Source organism: Erithacus rubecula (assembly GCF_903797595.1).
Source record: "Erithacus rubecula genome assembly, chromosome: 2".
NCBI lineage: Eukaryota > Metazoa > Chordata > Aves > Passeriformes > Muscicapidae > Erithacus > Erithacus rubecula.
In genome coordinates this window covers 23,038,627-23,060,935 of record NC_136685.1, presented here as the reverse complement: position 1 = coordinate 23,060,935, position 22,309 = coordinate 23,038,627, and the positions used below count along the sequence as shown (strand labels likewise).

Sequence of the window (22,309 nt, the reverse complement as noted above, 5' to 3'; positions counted from 1 at the left end):
TATTAGGAATAATTTCTTCACAGAAAAGGTTTTCAAGACTTGGAAAGTCTACCTAAGGAAGTGGCTGAGTTCCTATTCCTGGAAGTATTTCAATGAGCTGCAGATGTGCCACTTAAGGGTGCATGTTAGGGATTTGGCAGTGCTAGATTAATGGTTGGACTTGATGATCTTAGAGGTCTTTTTCAATTCCGTGATGCTGAGTGAGAACAGTATTACAACTACATGCAATAGCAATACTGCTACTGAATTTGGACTAACAGCTGGGTCCTTCACAGTATGACAGTACAGCACACTAGGGCTAAATATTTGTCTTCTACTCATAAGTTTTCCAGACATTTTTCTTTGATAACACATTGGGCTATGTATCATGATTTGATAGACATAATGATCTGTACTTTTGTGGTTTATGCTCATTTTGCTGCAGTGAGAAATAAAAGATTACAGTCTCAAGAGTTTTACAATGGAATTGCAGTTGTGTTTATATTAAGGCAGTAGTTTAAATTAATGAGTTCCTATTTATGTGGCTGTCACTGTTGGAAAAACTGAATAAAAGATCCAGATAAGGTTAAAATATTTCATACAGAGCCTCAGGCAGCCCAGAGCTTTAATAACCCTCAAACCTTTAAAGCACAGAGGATTTCAATGGTGAGCAGAGTGTGACCTCCTGCCTCAGGCTTTTTCCTCAGCTGCCTTCCCCAGGAAAAACTTTGCACAGTGCTGCTGCACCATGAAGATTTCCAGACAAAACAATAAATTGTTGTAGATTAAGCAATAACATTCACTGTATTTGACAGATAGACTTATAAAGAAAGTGAAAAATAATTCCTTTCATCTAATCAATTCTTTCTCTAACATGCTCTAACTAAAAGTTATTTGAGTCAAAAATGCTTGGTCTGCAGCCAATGCTTGGTCTGCATCACTCAGTGACCTTTGCCACCATCCTTGGTTTGGGATAACTGCTGAACAACCAAAGATGCTGTCTCCATCCTGATAAAGGCTTGGTCCTTGCAGTGAGGAATGGGTGCAAAGATGTAAGTTCATATAGGAAACAGTTTCCAAATGTTAGGTATAGCATTAAGTGCCCAAGTTCCTGTCACATCTCTTGGGAAAAAATATTTACAAACATATCTTTCTCTTATTCTGATTTCTAGAAATGCAGCTCCTCTCTTCAGTTTTGCTCTTAGTATGGCAACTTTTCATGATCCCTGCAACTACAGGCTAACAGTTCCCTTGTTCTCGGGGCTTGTCTCATCCCTGCTCACGGACAAATTCCTTATGTCCCTGGGAGTTTTCTTTCCTTTTATTTCTGGTTGTGTTCCTATAGAACACGTTGCTCTAAGCTGCAGCTTTGCAGCTTCGAGTCCCAGTGCTGGCTGCCAGTTTGAAGCTGTGAAGCCTCCCTAATTTCAGCATGCTTAGGGGAAGCTCTCCTTGAGGAATCTCACTATGGGCAGCCAGGACAAAGCAACCATCCTAAATAAAAAGCTTAACATTACAGACCAGATCTTAGGGTCTCATAAGGAAATCAGGAGCAGCAAAAACCACTATCAAAAGTAAAAGCCACAGCAGTGCAAAACAACTTGAAGTTGAAATCAATAGTCCCCCCCAGAGTTTACTGAACATGTTTTTATAGTGTCATTCACTCCAAAGTTAAATTATACTCTTCTGAAATCTTGGCATTTATGGAATCAATACATATCAAGAGGTTGGGAAATAGGTTTGCAGATGATTCAGTACACTTTCTTCTCAAGTACTGACTTAGCTCACTAAAACTAGAAGAGTTATTTCTCTTAGAGCACTAAGAGCTTCTAAAATTGCTTGTGTTACAATTTGCTCCAAATGTGCTTGTGTGTTGTCAGCACAAATTTCTAGTGATAAAGGTTTTTTGTGTCTAAATTCAGTTTACTATATGACACTAAAAGCAGTAGGAGGCTTCTTGTGCTGCAGTATGGTATTGACATTTTAACAATAGCTCCTTTAAGTGATACAACATAAATTGTCACCCATCTTTAGTTTAAGAGAGATTATTTCAGAGGCATGGGCATTTGTCGTATACCACCACTGTGAAAAATTCTTGAATGAACTTGCTGATGACATTTGAAAACAGGTTCTTATTCTAGAAAGATTTAACATTATTCAACACACTGAAGGGATACCTGGAAATTCTTTGTTCACTGATATTTCATGGCAGCTTTTTCCCCACACTTATTTAATGTGCCGTGTTTGCTGTCAGATATAATTTTATTCCAGTTGGCATTTGACCTTTGGATTAATTGAAACTGAAAAGGCTAGAAAGTATTTAATTTCTTCTTTTGTCAATAGTTTTTAAATCAATATTTTAATTAGCAAATAAGCAAAATAGTCCTCTAGCTTGTCAAGATCTGCAGCAATGCTTATAGGAAGGGGTGTGTGTCAAAAAGCGGCTTCTTCAGACAGAAGTAGCTATGGAAGCTTTAGGAGTTCTGGATGTCTCACTTGCACTCGTGATCCTGATCACCACCAGGAAATGTGCCTGGATTACAGATATGTCAGTTGAGACAAACAACAGAATGTCTTTTTATCTTTTTCTGTTTGCAACAGGATTTTAGGAATGTTTGCACATTCCTGTTCTCAGGTTATACAGGGAGTGGAAGGCAAGCAGTTCAGGAATTGGTCTAATCTAGACTGAATTGAGGAGAAATTACATTTTCTTCTTTATTTTATTTTAATTAAAACATTATTAAAATTCTACAGTTTTGATTGTGGTTCCAGGAACAGGAATACAGTCTTTCACTGCAAGCAATTTTTGAATTACACGGAATGCATCAACTTTGTGGGATCTAGAAAAAATTAATTTCCTGGATGAGATATTGATACATAGATACAACTTATTTACTTAGTTGTAAGTAAGGTAGACAGGAAATAATTCTTCAGCTGCAGGATCAGAACTACTTACATTTCTTTGGAATTTACTATCCAGTATGACTGTGAGCTGTCTGAGAATTTTGTTTGGAAGAGCACATAATACTTCTGAAATAATTTCGGATTGGAATATTTATTGCAAAGATATTAATGCCAACAGTGTAACTCCATTTTTTTCAGGCGTTTTTCAATCAGGAGGTAACTTCCTGCTCTGTGAGACATCAAGGTTTTCAGTAGTCCTGGAGATAACATGCTTTTAGACTAAAGGGCTGCTTGTACTAGGTGAGACTAAGAGTGCTGTGATGCCTACAGTGTGTTCCAGGAAGACCTCATAAGGGCTAATAGAAGGGTAACTTAGATAGAAGACTTTATTATTTTCCCACAAAGACTCAATATACAACAATGGAAAGAATAGATACATCAAGCAGAATATGGTACAGATAAATTATGGCTGTCCTGAAGTAGCTAAAATCAGCTTCTCAATATCACACTCATTTTGTCCACGTAGAATCCTAAAATAACCATTTTCTCCCCAGGATTTCCCCCAGGAATTTGCAGCGATCTAAAAATAAAAAGGCACAAAAAAAATTACCAGGTTTCATTTTAAAATATTATTTAAAATGCAAGGTGCAAGATGCAAAGTGCAAAATGAATCTTTTTTTGTTAGCTTTTGTTTTAAGAAACAAAGTCTCTCAGTTGGGTGCTGAGAATTAGCATGTATCTTTTTCTTATTTCTAGTAATTTGTTCCTTTTTTGGTTTGATCAAAATTTCAGTTCCAAAATCAGGGTTAGTAAAAATGGAATAGCATTTCTACAAGACCATTTGATAAATTGAAGCAGAAATCATTAAATGAATATTCAGCTCTTTGCTGGTAAAAGTGGCTATTGAAACAATAATGATCAGAATTCCAATTGCAACTAACCTGTTAAAAATACACCAAAGATAGATTTATATATATATGTATATATAAAGACTTTTAAAAAATGAAGTTTTATTCAGGTAGCTATTGACATATTGAGCAATTTATTTTCTGATGAAGTATCAGCAGGTTTTAGCTTTGATACCAGTGAAACTACCTTTCATAAGCCCTGCCATCAGCTATGTAAACACCAAAGTACATTCAGATGAATGCAGGAATAATGGGATATGCTGTTAGTCATAATACAAGTGATAAAATTTGACTTACTCTAAATGGTTTAAAGGAAATATTCTTAGTATGATTTCTTTTAGTTTGGGGGCTTATTCTGATGGCTGGATAACAATTGTCAACACTGTTTAAACAGAAAATTTGTGTTTTCCAAATATTTGTTTAAATACTATTGATTAATTTTACTGACTTTCATTTACAGGCATCAAAATTAACTGATTTTTCATAGAAAATTATGATAACAATTGAAAATTTGGATAATATTTGAAAGAGAAAAGGCAGGGTAGGAAAAAGCACAGGTATAGGTGGGATGAAGCAGGCTTTGAAATTGAGGTAGGTGATGCTATAGTTTGAGGGTCAGCATGATAAAAGTTGCCAGAGAAGGAATAGAATTATGCAGGACACTTTAAGGTAAAGGAAAAAAATAGATGCAGAGAGAGTGAATGAAAGTAAAGAAGTAGATTTCAGATGAACTGTGTTGTTGAGATTTTTTTTCTTCTGCTCCAAAACACTGTCCTAAGTATTCACTTACCCAGAACTTCTGGTTCTGTCCATATCTGTCACGTAATGCTCCCCACCTTTTAGGAAAGAATGGTACTTTGGTGAAACAAGCAATCAGAAAACAAAAGCTTGTCTTAAGCAGTTGTCATAATTACCAGTATCAGAACAAAGCATGAGTAAAAAACACTGATGATTCAAGTGAGGTTACCTGCTGACCTGCTAACCACAAGTCAAATTCCCATTAGTTATTACAAAAACTTAACACAAGTCTAGTTTTAGTTTTTCATTGCAAAAGTCTGTTTTCATTTACAGGATCTCTCTTCTGGAGAGCTTTCCTGCTGAACTGTGTAGGAGTATTGAAAATAATGTGAATAATATTTCTTCAACTCAGCTGAAGATTACTACGAATATTTTTGTTAAAAGTCTCCAGCACCTTTGCAGAAATAGCTGGTGAGTTGGGACTGAAAATATTCTAACTTTTCTCAGATCACATTGAGCTGCTGACAGTCTAATCTGTTTTATTGCATGGTGTGTGTCGGGGGTGGGGGGGGGGTGTCGATGTTTTTGTCATCTTTGTCATGGTAACTTTTTTGAAATATCTATGAAATCATACAATAAATTTTCCCCACCTGCCAAGTGATAGGATTTTCATAGGGGACAGCTGTAGCTGAACTGCTTAGCACTCTGATTTTTAGATTTCACTTTATACAGAGGGCAGAAGTTCCAACCCAATTACCTGGATGTCTTTCAGTGAGCAAGAGTTCCACTGCACACCTTAGGTAGTTAAGTACATGTGGTTTTTCTGCTGGAGCTGTAAGACCTCTTTCTTGTTTTGAATGTATGCAACAAATGCTTGTCTAGTTACTATTCACAGCTCATGATGGTTCGATGTCCATAAAAGGGCACAAATAAACAGAAAACTGAAGATGTGAACTTTTAGATGGTTTTCCCCAGTGTAAAATTAATTCTGGGATATATCAAATGCTATTGATAGAGTGTTTACTGGTGTATATCCCATCAATACTGCATGTTTGAGCTGTATTTGCAGTGCTGCTGTCATTTTCAAAGGCAGCCAGCAAAAATATGATGATAAATTCCACACTATGAATGGGGAAATTGGGATTTTTCTGTCACCCTTTTATTTGAACAGCAACAGAAGCATCAACTCTCCTTGGTTAACAGTAAACTGTCATTTTCATGGAATACCTGCACTTCCAGCCAAAGGAAAAAAGAAGAGGAAGACAAATTGGTGACTAACAGAGAGATGAAGTGTGGATTGTACTTGCAAGCACAAATTATAGCTACTGATCATTAAATTCAAGGAATCCTAAAAACAATATTTGCCATAATGACCCTGGAATGCAGTTTATTTTTTTTAAAGAGGACTCATGATGCATTTTCTTTTCATTACCATATGAATGCTCAGAGATTATCAAAAATTGCCATTTCTTTGCCAAATATATTTCAGAAAAAATCTGTCATGATCATAAATTAAAGAATAAAAAATGTTATACGCTTTTGAATTGTATATCAGGTTCAGATTTATTCTTTACTCATGGTCATTTTACTAAAAAAAATTGCATTAGCTGCAATGTGAAAGTCCAACATTTACATCAGTCTCAAAGACAGAGAAAAATTGCCTTGAATTTATATTCATGTATTCCTGCATTTCAGACTGCACATAATTTCTCCCAGTTGCTTGAGCATGATGATGACCAGTTCCCAGAGGGTCACATTCCTGTGATAAAATGTTTTTCTAACATTTGTTATTTTCTAAAAGAGTCAACACCTAGTTTCATACTTTGATAGGAATTTATTGATCCTCAGAAATGTTTCTAAGTGAAAGAAGACTTAGAAGCCAAGATAGAAAAGGGGCCTTTTTTTATCCTTGGCTGTAACATATCCATGAATCTAATTTCCCAGGGTTTGTCTCATCATAGATACATAGGCACTTGACATACGCATTTTATTTACAGTCTAGAAAGAATTGCTTTCTCATTAATCAATGTCTATGGGTATTCATCAAATACTCTAAATAAAAGTATATAAAATTAAAATATAGAGTGCAGCCAGCAGGTCAAGAGAATTGACTGATTTTTTGGGACTGCCATTCTGTGTCCAGTGCCTAGTCTTGAGCTTCCCCACACAGGAAAGGCATTAACAGGTTGGAACAAGACCAGCAGGAGTCCACTGAGATGTTTGGGGTCTGCAGCACAGCACGTATGAGGAGAGGCTGAGGGAACTGGCTTTGTTCACCCCTCAGGAAAGAAGGCTCAGGGCAGATACATTTGTTGTCTTCTTCTTTGCAAAGGGTGAGTCAAGAGAAGATAGGACAGACTCTCCTGGTACATTTTGGTGGTCCCCCCATTGCTCTCCTTCCACATCCCCTACTTGATCTCCAGTGGCAGTAGTGATGGCTGCATCCAGTTTACTCTAGATAGCATTCCAGATCATTTTCCATGCAGAGTAGCAGTTCAGTGCTGATTGGTCCCTCAAAATCTTCAAAACCAAAATTAAACAAAAAAAACCAACCAAAACCAACCAACCAAACAAACAAAAAGGCCTATCCTGAAGGAGTTTAATGAAGTAACTAAACTCCCAGTGGAATTAGTTCCCAAGAGGAATTGGCAGAGGCTTTAAAGTGAGTTGACATATTCTTGGACAACATCCATTAGAGAACAATATTGTCTTATCACACTTTTTTTTTTTTTCTTTTTTGTGACTATACCAGCTTAATATTTACACCAAATGAATGCCATAAAAGCAAAGAGATGCTGGATCTCATTGGACTTGGACAGACAGGGAATTTCTCAAGGTTATTTTTGCAAGGCATTAGGTCATTATTATCCATACCTCTGGTAATTTTAGGAAAAACTTTCAATCATATGTCTGGTTTCAGCTAGAATAGAGCTCATTTTTTCTCAGTAGCTGTTATAATACTGTGATTTGAATTTGAAATGAGAGTGATGTTGATAATACACTGATAGTTTGGGGTTTGCTAAGGAATTTTTTTTCCTTTTGTCTCATGCTGTATCCTCTAGTAAAGAGGAATGTAAAATAAACTAGGAAGGATCCTAGCTGGGACAGACGGCTGGATGTGACCAAAAGGATATTCCACACCATAGAACTCATTCCCAATACATAAATAGGGAGAAGTTCCCCAGAAACATGCCCAATCTGGATTCAGGAAGGGGATTCTGGTGTTGATCAGCAGGTGGTGAGCAATTGCATTCTATAGCACTTCTTTTTCCCTTTTTATTATCACTTGCCATTATTGTGTATTTTACACTATTTTTGATTATTAAACTGTTTCTACAAGCTTTATTTTGATTTTATCCCCCATTCCACTGGGATGTGTGGGGAAAGAGATGGAACTGAGATAATTTCCAACTGGGCTTAAATCATGACATTATTTCATATCCAAACTTTCCATTTTTATTTAGAAGAAAAATAAGAGATTTTAAGAAATCATTAAGAAGATCTTTCTATCAATTACTGAAAATTACTTTTAAAAGGAAGTTTTCTTCTCTCTGGCAAAAATACTCTGTGAGAAATACTCTGCCTAGCTTTTCCAAAAGCAACTATCACAATCTTTAATCAAAAATAACCTTGAATAAAAAAAAGTAATTTCACAAAACCACATTCAGTCCCCCTTCAGGAAAAAAACTAAGCAATGTATTTCCATTTACTCCAAGGAAAACTGCTCGAAATGACTCTGTAAAAAGAATTTTGTTGCTCTTTCAAATAAAAAGATGAGTACCTGTGGCCCTATAGAAAACTATTTTTATAATGTTGTGTCCAATTTTAAATAGTAGAGGCATCTCAGCTGTCCTTTTCAGTAATAACTTTTCCATGATATTAAATCTGTAGGAGCAGGCCCATAATACACAACTCTGCCTGACAGGTAAGAAAACAGAATATAGAGACTTTGAGTAGTGTTACAGAGAATGGAAATTGGTTTTATTTGAACATTTCTTTGTTTGTTTTTCAATAAACTACACCACTAAATTGAAGGTGGAATTCACAAGAGAAGCATAAAGAAAACTATGAGGATAAAACTAAGCTGATAATTAATCATTGAAGAAAATAATAAAAAGTGGGAAATATAATCAAACAATAAAAAGGGTTATCAGCAGTGACTTCAAAACTGAGGTGTTTTGGCAGATAACAGAAACTATGTTCAACTGTGCTTATACTCACATTTGTAGGTAAAATGCTCTTAACAGCAAATACAGTGAAGACTTGTAAAGAGTGTGCTAAATAATTTCATACAAACTGGCTTTTTAAGACTAAAGATATGAACTGAAAGCAAATACGGCCTTAAAAACAGAGAGGAATGGCAGATCTTAGATCTTGAGCTTATTTCTGAAGATTGGTAGTTATTAGAAGTCAATGCTTTGCATTAACCAAGGATTTAAACTGCTTGCTGGACAGAAATATATGCAGTCCAAAACTTATCTCAGTTTCTTTCCTGGACATGGTTGTGTAACTGTAATCATGCTACCAGAGGAAAAAAGGTGTAACCATTGTGGGTCATGTCCTGTTCTGAGAGCTAGATCACAAAAGCCTAGTACACTTCAAAAGCTAGCAATTTTATCTACTCAATTAGACAAAAGTTTAATTTTAATCTTGCATTAAAAATAAGAAGGTTAGCCACTGACTGATGTTCACTGCAAGAGAAAGCTTCTTAGGAAATGGTTGCTGAAATGTGAAATTGTAGTTTTTGCAGAAACTTTTCAGCATGAGAGGTGAGTCAAATTCAGTCAGTGAGCCAACAGTTAAATCACTCCCACAGATCCCACAGATCTACTGTAAGGAATTGTAAGGGCGACAGAATCATGAATTTAACTGCATGAATCATCAGACACTTTATCTTTTCCCCTTGATCTCCTCATGTATTTCTTTTTGCTGTAAAATATTTTGAGTCTTGCTGTTTAATTTTTAACTATAATACCTGATGTTGATTGTCTGACAATGAAAAAGTAATTATTTTTCCCCATGAAAGAAAAAGGGAACTCAAGCCCAGGTTTCTTTATTCAAGAACAAAACAGTTATGACTTTTGGTGATTTAAGATGTTACTTGTTTTTAGTTATTCTGAGTGTAAGCTGGAGTGAGGGCAACTAAAGAGAAAAATATAGAGAAAAACAGTTTCCAAAGCGAAACCCCAGATGTCACTAACAGTAGTCAAGACTTTGGACTTTGGACTTTGGACAGGTGAATCATTTAATTATGTATTAAATGTTGGAATGCTGTTGCTCTGTCTGGCTGTCTCCTCAACAATAAACCACAAGCTCTTTGCCTCACATACCAACTTTATCTCCATTAGTATGGCTTTTTGTGTTAAACATTCAACCAATGTTTTTTTCAGGGCATAGAAGTTTCAGTTTAGTAGTTGGTTAAGCCATTTAATTTGCTGCATTATTCCACTTAAATCTTTCAGTGAACTGACAATTAAAATGAAGAGGAAGTGTGTTTCTGGCTAATGAAAATCTCAGTGTCCTCTTATTAAAGTCTTTTGTCATTCTGAGCTCCTTCCAAGGATTGAAAATCTATCTTGTTCATGAAAGATTTTATCAAGGCTTTTAATAATATTTTCTTGTTTCCTCTGAGCCTTAAAGTGATAGTCCATAGATTTAATTGCAGCCAAAGGCCCTGGGCTTTGGAGACCTTCCTGGATTTTTCAGTGCCATGGCTTCAGCATCTCCAGCTTTTTAGTGAGGTATGGATCATGTGTTGTAGCTTGGCATTGATACTAAAGTGATTCTGAAATAAAGTCTGAGAGATTTGTCTGAACAAGCTGCAGACATTCATGATAGATACTTTACTTCACTAACTTTGAAAAGAGACTTGTTTGAACCAGAACCACAGCTACTCCATCCAATGTACTTCCTTGACTGAACTGTACTTTCCTTACCAAACAGACTATAGAATTTTGTACAAACAAATCTTCCCCAGGTTTTCTTTTCCTATGAATATTGCATTTACTTTCCTAGATGGAACTAAGAAAGTCAGAAGACTAGAAAGAAGAGGAAATAAAATTTTTAAAACCCAGGTAACCAACTGACCAAAAAAAAAAAATAAAGAAATTAAAAATTGCATAGAACCTGGTATAGAATAAATGTGGCAGGTTTGATGGGAAATCCTAGCTTAAATGTACAGATCTGAAAGAAATTTACCAGTAAGCTCATCTTTGATGTGAAATTATTCTTTTTTAAATTAAGAGACCTTGAGATAAAAATGACAGTTCCTTATGTTATTTTTCAACCATCAGTCTTCTTAAAATAGGAGGGTGCAGACGAAAAAATGAGAATTATCAAACTAATAGTTTTTCCTCCTTAGTCCCACTTGCCATTTGCAGTTTCATTGTGCCTCTTTAACTGATTTTCATTCTGGTGTCATTAAGCACTGTAATTGTCTCTGTATGGATCCATAGATGCATGTATGTACATGCACACATTGCAAGACATTCTGGAAATACCATCTTACTATGAATATAATGTACCAGTCATTTTGGTTTTAAGGAACTTTATGATGCCATTGCATGTGGGATTTCTCTAATCTAATCTAGAATTTTTCATGTTAGCTATTTAAGTGTGATGTCATCCCACAGATTATTTTATAGTCTTTAAGGAGAAATCAGATCCAACAGAGCAATTCAGCTCACCTTTAGATACTTAAGGTAGGGTAGATTAATGTCAATAAAAGATAAAGGGAAACATGCTGAGGCATGGGAATTTAACTTTTCTATGTCAAAACTTAGCTGTTATGTATCCCAGTCTCCATTACTCACTTTTTCTGCTTATTCCCTGTCTGGAATACTGACACAGAAACTGCCTAAGAGATCCTGCTCTCTCTAAGTATTAGTGGTGAGTCCATCCTACCTTCAAATTACTGAAAGCCCTATTTCACTAGGGAGACTGTGACCAAACCCAGACACTCTGCTCCCCGTAACAGCCTCCCCCAGGCTGTTCCACTTTTTCCTCTCCTCATTCCATGCTGTTCCATCTTTCCAGGTTCTCACCCTGAGCCTGAGGTCACACAGTGCCTCAACCCAAGACTCCCAGTCTTGTCACAGCTGATTTTATAAATAAGCCTTTGAATGACAGAAAATAGCTTGCAATTTCACGTTGCAGAACAAGGGAAGCCAGTCTAAACATTTAAAATCCTTCTGGCCCAATAATCAATTAGGCAGTTTATATGTGCATTTCTAGTTTTGTACAAATAGCTCTTGCAAGTTTCCCCAAAATGTACTCACATTTTATCACTCCATTGCCTTATATGTTGCACAATTCAGGGGCAATTTAAGGCATTTTCAAAAACGTTTCTGAGATATTACAAATATAAGCTTAATAGGGTCATTCATTATTATGACTTTTAAAAGTATTGAATCTCTTTTATGGAAGGGATTATAAATAAAAATGAGCCTACAATAAGCATTAACCCACACAAAACTGTATATTTATCCTATCTATCAGCATGTCTCTGCTACTTTTTGTCTCTCCAGGAGTCATCTCAGCTAAGCAAAATGCAAATATGCATCAGTGTTTTTGTATGAAGTACAACTATGATGAGATTCCTATGAGTTTATTTATTGAGGTCAAGCAGTCTCAATTTTCCTTTGCTTCCAAGCTATATATAAGTGACAAAGAACTTACACCCACAACACATATTTTGTTCATTAAAACCAAGAAATTATATTAAAAAGTGATGGCTTAATCCTGAAGACATTAAGATCTGTACAAAGAAGAGGTTTAGAGTTCATGATGCAGAATCATATCTTATGGCTGAAATTATGATTGCTAGAAACACCTTAAGGCTCCAACAGCCTCCAACTTCTCAAGATCTAATTCCATTTTTGCAGTTAAACAGCTCTGAAAATATTTTTATATGGCACAATCTTGGAGGCCACAATGTTTGCACATTACACAATTCAAGGATTGGTAACACTTTATATTGTTGGATCCATTGGATACTTCAGCAATATTCAAATTAAATAAATGTTTCACTAAGTAAATGCATTCCCCACATATTAAACAATGAACAAGTCTGAGGTTTCATATATACCATCTTCAGTTTTCATCTTTTTCCCTTCACTTCTTATGTCCTTTTTCAGTACATCAGACTACTCATCTTTCCTCCTACTCTGTATTTAGCAGTGACTAACACAATCCTGTGTCTCAGTCAAAGTACTCAGATTTTGCTCAGAATGGCCCCTTGCCTAAGGATTGCTATCTTTTCTTTGCTCAGCCTGTCAGTTCCCATTTAAATCAGCATCCACTTGAGCATAGAAATACTGAATCATAGAATATACTGACTTGCAAGGGACCCACAAGGATCATCAAGTCCAGCTCCTGACTCCACACAGGACACCCCAAGAGTCACCCCATGTGTCTCAGAGCATTGTCCAAATGCTTCTTGAGCTCTGTCAGGCTTGGTGGTGTGACCACTGCTCTGGGGAGCTGTTCCAGTGCCCAAACACCCTCTGGGTGAAGAACCTCTTTCTAAAACCCACCCTAAACCTCCTGTTACAGCTTCAGGCCATTCCCTTCAGGCCAGTCCTGTCACTGTCACCACAGAGCAGAGATCAGGGTCTGCCCCTCCTCTTCCCCTCACAAGAAGCTGTAGCTGCAGTGAGGTCTCCCCTCAGTCTCCTCCAGGCTGAACAGACCCAGTGCCCTCAGCTGCTCCTCATGCAGCTTCTCCTCAAGGCCTTTCACCATTTTTGTGGCCCTCCTTTGGACACTCTCTAATAGTTTAATATATTTTGCTTATATTGCAGTGCCCAAACTGCCCCCAGCACTGGAGGTGAGGCTGCCCCAGCTCAGAAAAGAGCAGGATAGTCCCTCCCTTGCCTGGCTGGTGATGCTGTGCCTGATGCCCCCAGGAAAGGGTTGGCTCTCCTGGATGCCAGGGCACTGCTGATTCATATTCAACTTTCAATTAATCAGGATCCCCAGGTCCCTTTCTGTGGCACTGCTTGCCAGCATCTCATTTCCCAGGCTGTCCATACATCCAGGGTTACCCCGAATCAGGTGCAGAATCTGGGACTTTCCCTTTGTTGAACTTCCTACGGTTGGTGCGTATGGTTGGCACATTAGTTATCTCCTCAGCCATCACTTTATTCCCTGGTGCCATTCCTGCATAATCACTCATCTGGGTAAGTTGTTCTGCACAAATGTGGAGCAGCCTGTTTTAGGGAATAGTTGTCATCACCCTATGCTTGCACCAAGGATACTTCACAACTTTTCCAACAGCTCACAGCCTCACAGCAGCTTATCCCAGAGCTAAAGTATTCAAATTGCATTGCAAATTTTACTGTCTAATGTTATTGTTTTCCCACTGCTTAAATACACACACAAAACCAACACATGCCATCTGTTCACCATAAACATCTTTTCCTAATTCAGTGCTTCATTTTTCTACACAAAATTCCAGTGTCTCTTTTTAATTGTTTCACAATATTCTCTATAGTGATAATTCGGGAGTTTTTCCTCTATTACCCTGAGTCAATACTTTTTGCAGCAGTATCAAAGATGATCTTACATAACCCTGCTGCTTCTTTTGCTTCTAAGCCACTATCAAGCACATTTTTGTAATCCATAGCCAGCAGTTTCCACAACCATAGGCATCCCCATGCCCTTTATGAAGATGTCTTCACTAAGGTCACAAGCATAAAATGCACCTTATTTTGAAATGTTATGTTCTTGAAGTAGTTGTTGAAAATACGCTCAGTAATCTTAACACACATTGAATCATTATTTATATGATATTCTAGACCAACAGTAAAATATTTGCTTGAGATTCTACAGTAATTTTTTCTGTGTATTAACTTGCTGATTTAATAAATTCATCCTTGCATATTCCCTCCATGGCAAAGAATAAAGCCTCATGGTGTGTTCAGTAATTCAAGTATATGCATTATTAGATAGTTGTCTTCTTGACATAGTGGCACTGGTCTTCATTTGAGAGGAAATCCACTAGTCTACTGCACACATGCTTCTGAAGCAGTTTCCCAAATAAAATCATCAGCATCTCAGCAGCAGCTGGTTTCTATTGAGGGCACAGAGAGCCCAGACTGCTGTGCCAGTAAGCTATGCCATTTAAGTGGGAGGTTGCTGTCAATCTTTATGTTTCTATTTGCATTCTGTTTGGTGGCATATTTGAAGAAAATTATATCAACTTTGTTCACAACTTGATAAATACTTGAAATATTTGTGAATGCCCAACCAAGTATTTTTATATGGTGTGCATATATATATGGATAGATACAGATATATTTGTATGTGCTGGGGGGTTTAACTATATATACATGGTGTTTAATGGCTTATTCTGTAAACATTGTATTTTGAGATTTTTGACAAATGTAAGAGTAGATTAAAAGTTAATGGGCCTACACATCTTTTCAATACTCTCGAAAATTCATAGACAAGGCAAAAATAAAGCATCTGTCTTATGTTGGGAGCTAGCAGTGTTCCATCTGTGACAGTCAAATCTCTGGGTTCCAAAGTGGTCACTGACATTTCGTTACACTCATGACTGGCAGAGAAAAAGGGTAAAAGAATGTGCTTTACTCACCCAAGGAGTTTGACTGAATGAGTTTTCCATTTAGATCCTGCATGCTGGGAGTGTCGATATATTCCCTCTTTGTAAAGGAAAAAGTCTTCATACACTCTCATTATAGCTGAAAAACAATAGGAAAAATCACCACAGTCAGCAAACATTACTTCTATTATTCATTGCTCCTTGCATTTTACCAGTATAATTCTTCTTGTGTGTTGGACTGCATGAAGTGCACTCTGTAATTCCTAAAAGCATCAGTTTCTCAGAAGCACCCTGCTGTGAGTGAACCAATAGAAATACTTCAACAGAGTTCTCTCTAAGGTCTCTTATCAAGTTTGTTGGTTTTCCTTGTCATGGAAACTCACTCTCATTGACTTCTCCCAATGCAGTAAGAAGAAACATTGCCTCATGAAGGCTTACATGAATTTTGAAGTGTAATTGAATAAACTTAATCTCCCCAAGTTTCATATATAAATTACTCAGTTCTGACTATCATCTGCATATCCAAGAAAAGTATTTAACAAAAAATGTATTTCCTGTGTAATATAGTGGAGTGACATGCCTTTTTCTGAAACTTAAAATTCATCAAATACACAGTAATTTCCCTAAAGAAAACCAGATTGTTTGTGTATATATAAATTGTGACAATTAAAAATGTGGAAAAATTACCCCTCTTTTTCATAAAAAATGTAGGGTGAAAGAGCTGATAAATGGAAAATTTTGTGCAAGAAAATGAAGATTACAAGTTGCATTTTATGCCTATTTATTATTTCTTAAGAACATCATTCATTTGTTTATTAAGAAAATAGTTCTGGCTTTCTTTTCCACATATGTTCTGACACCTTAGTACCATTTGCTTTATGGTGTGCTACCAGATCCAGAGAAATGAAAATACTTTACAGTCTACATCACCTTTACATTCCAGTGAATTAGAAGCATTAAATGTGAGCTTCATTCCATCTTATTTTTAGCATGTAATTTTAACTGCCACACACCTTGGAATATGAGAATTAGTGAAATTCAATTTCCTGAAGCCTAGAAACCATTTTTTATGTGTTTGGACCATTAATAACATGTGCCTGGTATAGAGCTGCAGTATCCAGTAAGCTGAGCTCATGCTGCCATTTTTTCTGCCTGGCATACTTACAAATTTCTTTTTCCTACCTGAATATTTTCATAAACTTGAAGAAAATTCACTATCTTTACAACAACCTCTATCATATTTGATATGACTGAGCCAAAAATTTTAGGGGATGAGGGAGAACTCTCAAAACATGGTGAAATTAGGCCATTTGCCTTGCCATGGACAAACCTGATATTGAGCCCTTCCCCATCACATCTTGGTTGAAGTTCTGCCAATGAGACCCACTGTTCCTGAGCAAAGACTCTCCTTCCTCTCTGAGAAAGGTGAGTCACATCATTCCATTGTCAAAAACCCCCAACATTTTAGCTGTGACACCAGCTGTGGAGCTACATATTAATAGACTCAGCCCATCTGTCTATTCCAATGTTGCTGCCTTCAACTGTACAGAGGAGATATAACTTGTGCCCCAAATGAGACACATTCTTGTTTGTGAAAGAGATATCATACCTAATTTTTTTCCATTGAAATGAAGTAGAAATTTTTGAAGTTTATTTTGAGAATAACTTTAGATTATATGATATAATTTTATCCATAATTGTATATTATATATACATTACAAGGACCTGCGTGTGTGAATACATGCATTTGCATATGTGTGTAAATATATATACCTATGTATATGCAAAACCTTTCAATCAGGAGCTAAATAATGGTATCATCTCTGGAGTTTGATCTGGGTGCATGAAGTACAGGATGGACAAAAGATGATGATAATTATAGATCCAGCACTGAAATATTTTCATTTATTCAGTGACTTTGTCCTAATACGGACTGTGACATGGACAGGACAAAGTGATCACCTAATTTTGTTCCCTTTCACGTAGGAGAGACTTTGCATTTCCCAAAATGAATGGATTGATTATTAATTAATCAGAAAAGGCAGCAATTTTCATAAGGTTGACTATAGTTCATTCATGAGCTACTTTGGTCATGCTGAGCTTGTCAGATCATGCTTATAGATGCAGTGGATTAAAAGATGGATTCCACTATGGATTCCCCTGCACAAAATTCTCAAATAGGAATTTTGGTCTCTTTTTAATCATACAAAGACACAAGAAATTAAAACTAGTTGCTACAAAAGGAAACAGTTTAGCTCTATACCTTAATATAGCCAAGTGCTTTCTACAGATCATTTTCTTGTGTTAGCAAATATCAAAATTCTTCCCAAGATCAAAACTGAAACTGTAAGTTTCGTGGGGTCAAAGCTCTGATGTATTGCCAACAATGTGTGAGCCTTTCTTTTAATCAAGGCTGACTAATGTGTCAGAGAGTATAATTTCAAACATCAGCATTATAACCATCAGAGTATTTCCTAAAGTCCATAAAAAAAAAGTCCTGTGGGCAATATTATATTGTCCATCTGAATGTTTTCAAAGTATTAGTGAAATTTCACGATGTTTACTTGAAAATGGATTTCTTAAAAAAGCACAGTATTTCATCTTTGAATCCAAAAATGCTAATTGCTCCATTTCTGTACCATGTAAGACAACGACATAGGTCAGAGAAAAATTGTCATTCTAACTTTAAAGCTATATAACATAAAATTTTCAATTACATTCCTAAACCTACTGCTTCACATTTGTTAAAAAAAAAAAAAAATCTTAACTTTGAATATATCCAAAAATCAAAATCCATTCATCATCATGATCTTGAAAGGATCTTGAATTCCCAGCTATTAAACATTACTTGGTACATTAGATAAGACTGTCCCTAAGCACTTCATAAATTCTTCAGGAGTGACAAGTGAATGAATAATGGAAAACCTCCTTCAGTATTTGAAGATCATTTGCAGAAAAAGTATGACATGATTTTAAAATTAGACTTTTGCCCTGGTTGCATTTGTAATATGGGAAGATAGAAGAAAGGATCAGTGACAAATTACAGAGTCATAACTGTGATTCATTTAAAACTCATATTATAGCCAAAAGAAAAACCAGCAAGTGATTTCACTCAGTGATGCATACTCTCAGTTATATGCCATTATATAGATCCCAATTTTTCTACAAACAACATTTCTTTAAGCTGATACACTAAGAGCATTAAACTTTAAAAAAAAAAAAAAAAAAAAAAGGAATTGTTGAGTGGCTAAATCCTAATAAATGGCTGAATATTGATTATTTAATGTGCAATATTTAGTACTAGCAGATTAAGCCAGCAAAATGTGTGTATACACAGACTATGAATGCAATATTTGAGGCCTGAAACTGTCTTGAGGATCCTAATTTTTATCATTTTCCAAAAACAGAAGAAATTACTGTCTTTGCATTTACATCAAATGCAGTGTGGGAAATAATATTTTCTTTGAGCAAACAAACTTGGACAGAAAAAAAAAAAATAAATTATGGTGTTAAGTCTGAGCTTCAGATTAATTGCAGCTGCCCACATAAGGAGCTCTAAAAAGTAATTTCAACTCCATGATGCACCAAAATGAATTTTATCTAACAATCAAAGACATTTGAATAATAAATTGAAGATTATGTTAATTCCTTATATATTAAAGGCAGTAGAAATGCAGAAGTCCTCTGAAGTAAAATTATTTGGTTTTGCATTAGCCAGCCATCCAAGACAGGTGTAGATCCTGCACTATGACCTTTCTCCATGGTCCCAAGCCCCACATCCATCAATCTCTCTAGTTACACTGGCATGGGCTGTGAGCAGGATCCTGCATTTTCAGCAGCTGCCAGCACCATTCATGGCTACAAACAGACAGTATCCAAGGTTTAAAAAAAATAATAATAATTTGCAGTTCCTTACTCAGTGCTGAAGTCTCTCTATTTGTGACCTCTGAGAGGTCAGGGATCTTCATTGCAGAGTTCAGCAAAAGATTCAAAACTGATAGGCATCAACAAGAGCATTTGGGCTCTGAAATTAGAATTCTGGGGTGTTTCAGTACTGAATGATTTGTGGGAAGGCCCATGTGGTTCAGCATTGCCTTCAGAGGAGAGGGCTGGTGGGCTGCCCTTAGCCATTGAGGGAATCAACCCCAGCCCTACAGAACAGAGTTTGGATAACATTTAATTCCATCTGCACAGCCACAGATTGCTATTTCACCAGTGACCAAAGAACTGCCATGAAAAAAGGCACACAGATTTTGCACAAATTTTCAAAGTATCCAGCTCAAGGTCATTTTACTCTTTACAGGCTCTGATGCAGTCATGCTGCCTTTTGGGCCACTGTTTACCCATCAAATGTCCCTGCATGAACTATAGTGCATATGACTGGTTTCTTCACTCTGGCACATAATTTTTATTTTCTAATATTTTGATACGAGGTCATCACACAGTCTAATTTTTTCAATAATGTTGTCATCCTTTAAACTTACCATACCTTGCACTGGTCCTCTGTTCTTGATTTCTTCCATTATATCAGTTTCCTGAGAGGAGGTGAAGGCAGCAAAAGAGGGAGCAAGGGAAGATAGCATTCATTAAATAAAATTAAATCTCATAATAATTTATCATTGTGTGCACATACATATAGCATAAATATGCCTTTGTACTTGTATTTCTGCTGGAGAATATTTGGTTTACCAAATTAACACAACCTTCAGAAACATGTTTAAGAACAATTGCATTGCTATGACTGCATACTTTCCTTTCTATTTCTAATTTCTATGGGACCACAAAGTATCAGCTTTAAAGATATAATGTACAACTGAGAAACTTCTTCAGGAAACTTTTCTTAGGAAAATTCAAGGGCAAAATAAAGGAAAAATTCACAGCTCTAGTCCTGAAGTTAAGTGAACATAATATTCAAACCCCAAAGAAGTAAAATTGTTGAGACAACAGATGAATGTCATGGACTTACTTTTGAGGACACCCTGTAGTGAGAGGCAGAGCGGTATAACCGATTGGATTTTTCATAAGCATTGGGACATGGCCCATTTATATGGCTTTTTCCTGATTCACTTGACACATAACACTGACTTTCAGCTGCTGGCCCCAGGTGTTTGTTCCAAAATGATGGATAACAAGCATATGATACAACCCTGTTCAGGTATTTAAAAAAAAAAAAAAAAAAAAAAGTTGTCAAAAGGCTTTAAACATTTTTGCTATTTTACTTCAAGCTTGTAATTATTTTGCAGCTGTTGTATTTCAAGTAATATTCTTCAGAAATGTGAACCTTCAACTGGCATATCTTCTGAATGGCATTTTCTTCAATTGATATACATGATATTTATGGTTAAGTTTCCATTACAATAGTCCTCTCCCTACCCTTCTCTAAAGAGAGATAGGGTAAAAAATGCATTTAGCACTTGTCATCTGATATATTCATCTCATCAATGATGTATGAAAGTTCACACTGAAAAAGATCAATAAATTACCAATGTTGTCAATGGGCTTCATTGATCAAAAACAGTTTGGGAAATGGAACACGTGTAATATTGCTAGAAATTTCTGGAATATACACATTTCTGCATTAATGCCATGCAGGCCTACGAGAAGGTTTCTTTTACAGGACATAAGTAAATAATTTGCTGAAGCAGAATACTTCAAACTAGTCAGACCTATTAAAAGCATTTGTATTTAAGTAGCTCATCAATTTTACTGGACTTTCTGAACCTGAGGGACTGGAAACTATGTTTCTGCACAATGTGGGATATAACTGTGCTTGCCTGTGTATACTTAGCTGTCAGGAGTTTTACAGGATAAGCCTTTATATGTTCAGCTGTTTTGAATAAGACATGGCATTTTACCATTAGCATTTGGTGATAGAAAATCTGAGAATATCCTTTTCTTTCTCCCCAAAGTAGATATACACACAGTAGCACACTGGAACTGCATGGTAATCCAGATAAAATCTCTCACTCTGAACTAAGAGCCACATTTGAAGCTTTTCACCAACCACAATTTCTACAGCCTTGATGAACACAACTGAGCAGCTTTCTGCTGAATCATGGCTTTATATGTGCTGAAGCATTGGCACAACAGTAAACAGGGAGAAGACCTTTTTAAAAGTCACAGAAGAAAATCAGAAATAGATGTGAATATGTTTATATGCACAAATATAGATACATATATACAAAAAGAATGTTAGAAATAATCAGGATCCAGGGCCAATTAGGAAAACTCTATAGTGTGTTCATACATTTTTGACAGAATTAACTTGAAGTCATATTTGTGTATTCAATCTAATGAAAATTCTTGTGCATTTATTGCATTTATATGATTGAATTGTGAGGTAAGAAAATAATCCTAAACATTAGACTATGTTATTTGCAAGTTGGCTAACAACAATAACATCCTTCTCTTGCCCTGCAACTGCCAAAAGCCCAAGGTACAAATCAGATTAAGCCCTATTGTGATTAGAAGCACTATTTACATTCATGTCTTTTATACCACCTGAAAGTGAAGTGTTTCTTCCTCATTTTTGCTGAATATAACCTTTTTGTTTTCCTTATTAGTTATAATAGATGCTTTCAAAGACTACTTATTTCTCCCAAATTATGACTAGTAACTGAAATACTTAAAGCTAATGATAATTAGTAATAGAATACATATTTATTCTTTAATTAATGGAGGAAGACAAAGTGATATTTTTAGCTCCACTTACTGCACTGTTAATTGAGTCTTTAGTGACTCTGAAAAGTCAGGTCTCAGCACTGGCTTAGCTTCATTGATCTTTATGGAAATCTTTTTCTGACTTCACTGGGGATAGTTTAGGTCAGCACTTGATTTTTCTGGACATCTGTCAAAAACCTGAGCTAAGCACACTCCAGAAACTTTGAACAGCACTGAATGCCTGCTGTGATAATTTACAAGGCCCTGCAGAAAATCAATGTGTTTTCTCCCTATTGCAGGGTATGGAGATAATGAATCAATGATTGCAATATAACAATTCCTAAAAATAAGTCATCTGAAAGTGTGAGGAAACAAGGACTATTTGACAGGACTCATTCAAAAGACACTTATTACTTGAATGCCATAAATTTCCATTTTTTTTAATTGTCACAGGTAAAAGGTTATGGATTATGGGGTTTAACTACAAAACTGATTAAATTATGGGTCTAGTGAATCAAATCAGTTTTGGATTTTTTTATTGTTGTTCTTATTATTA

At 36.0% G+C, this 22,309-nt stretch overlaps 1 protein-coding gene across 1 annotated transcript in view; it reads right to left on the bottom strand.

Moving 5' to 3' along the window:
* Positions 1–3,251: 3,251 nt before the first annotated feature.
* The window catches only part of TINAG (tubulointerstitial nephritis antigen), a 37,328-nt gene continuing 18,270 nt past the window's right edge, over positions 3,252–22,309 (bottom strand). The window contains exons 7-11 of the mRNA XM_079326408.1: positions 20,060–20,240; positions 19,583–19,628; positions 15,127–15,232; positions 4,582–4,627; positions 3,252–3,463 (exon numbers count right to left, since the gene is read on the bottom strand). Of these exons, the coding sequence (XP_079182534.1) occupies positions 3,347–3,463; positions 4,582–4,627; positions 15,127–15,232; positions 19,583–19,628; positions 20,060–20,240 (496 nt within the window). The 3' untranslated portion in view covers positions 3,252–3,346. The remainder of the gene's footprint in view (positions 3,464–4,581; positions 4,628–15,126; positions 15,233–19,582; positions 19,629–20,059; positions 20,241–22,309) is intronic.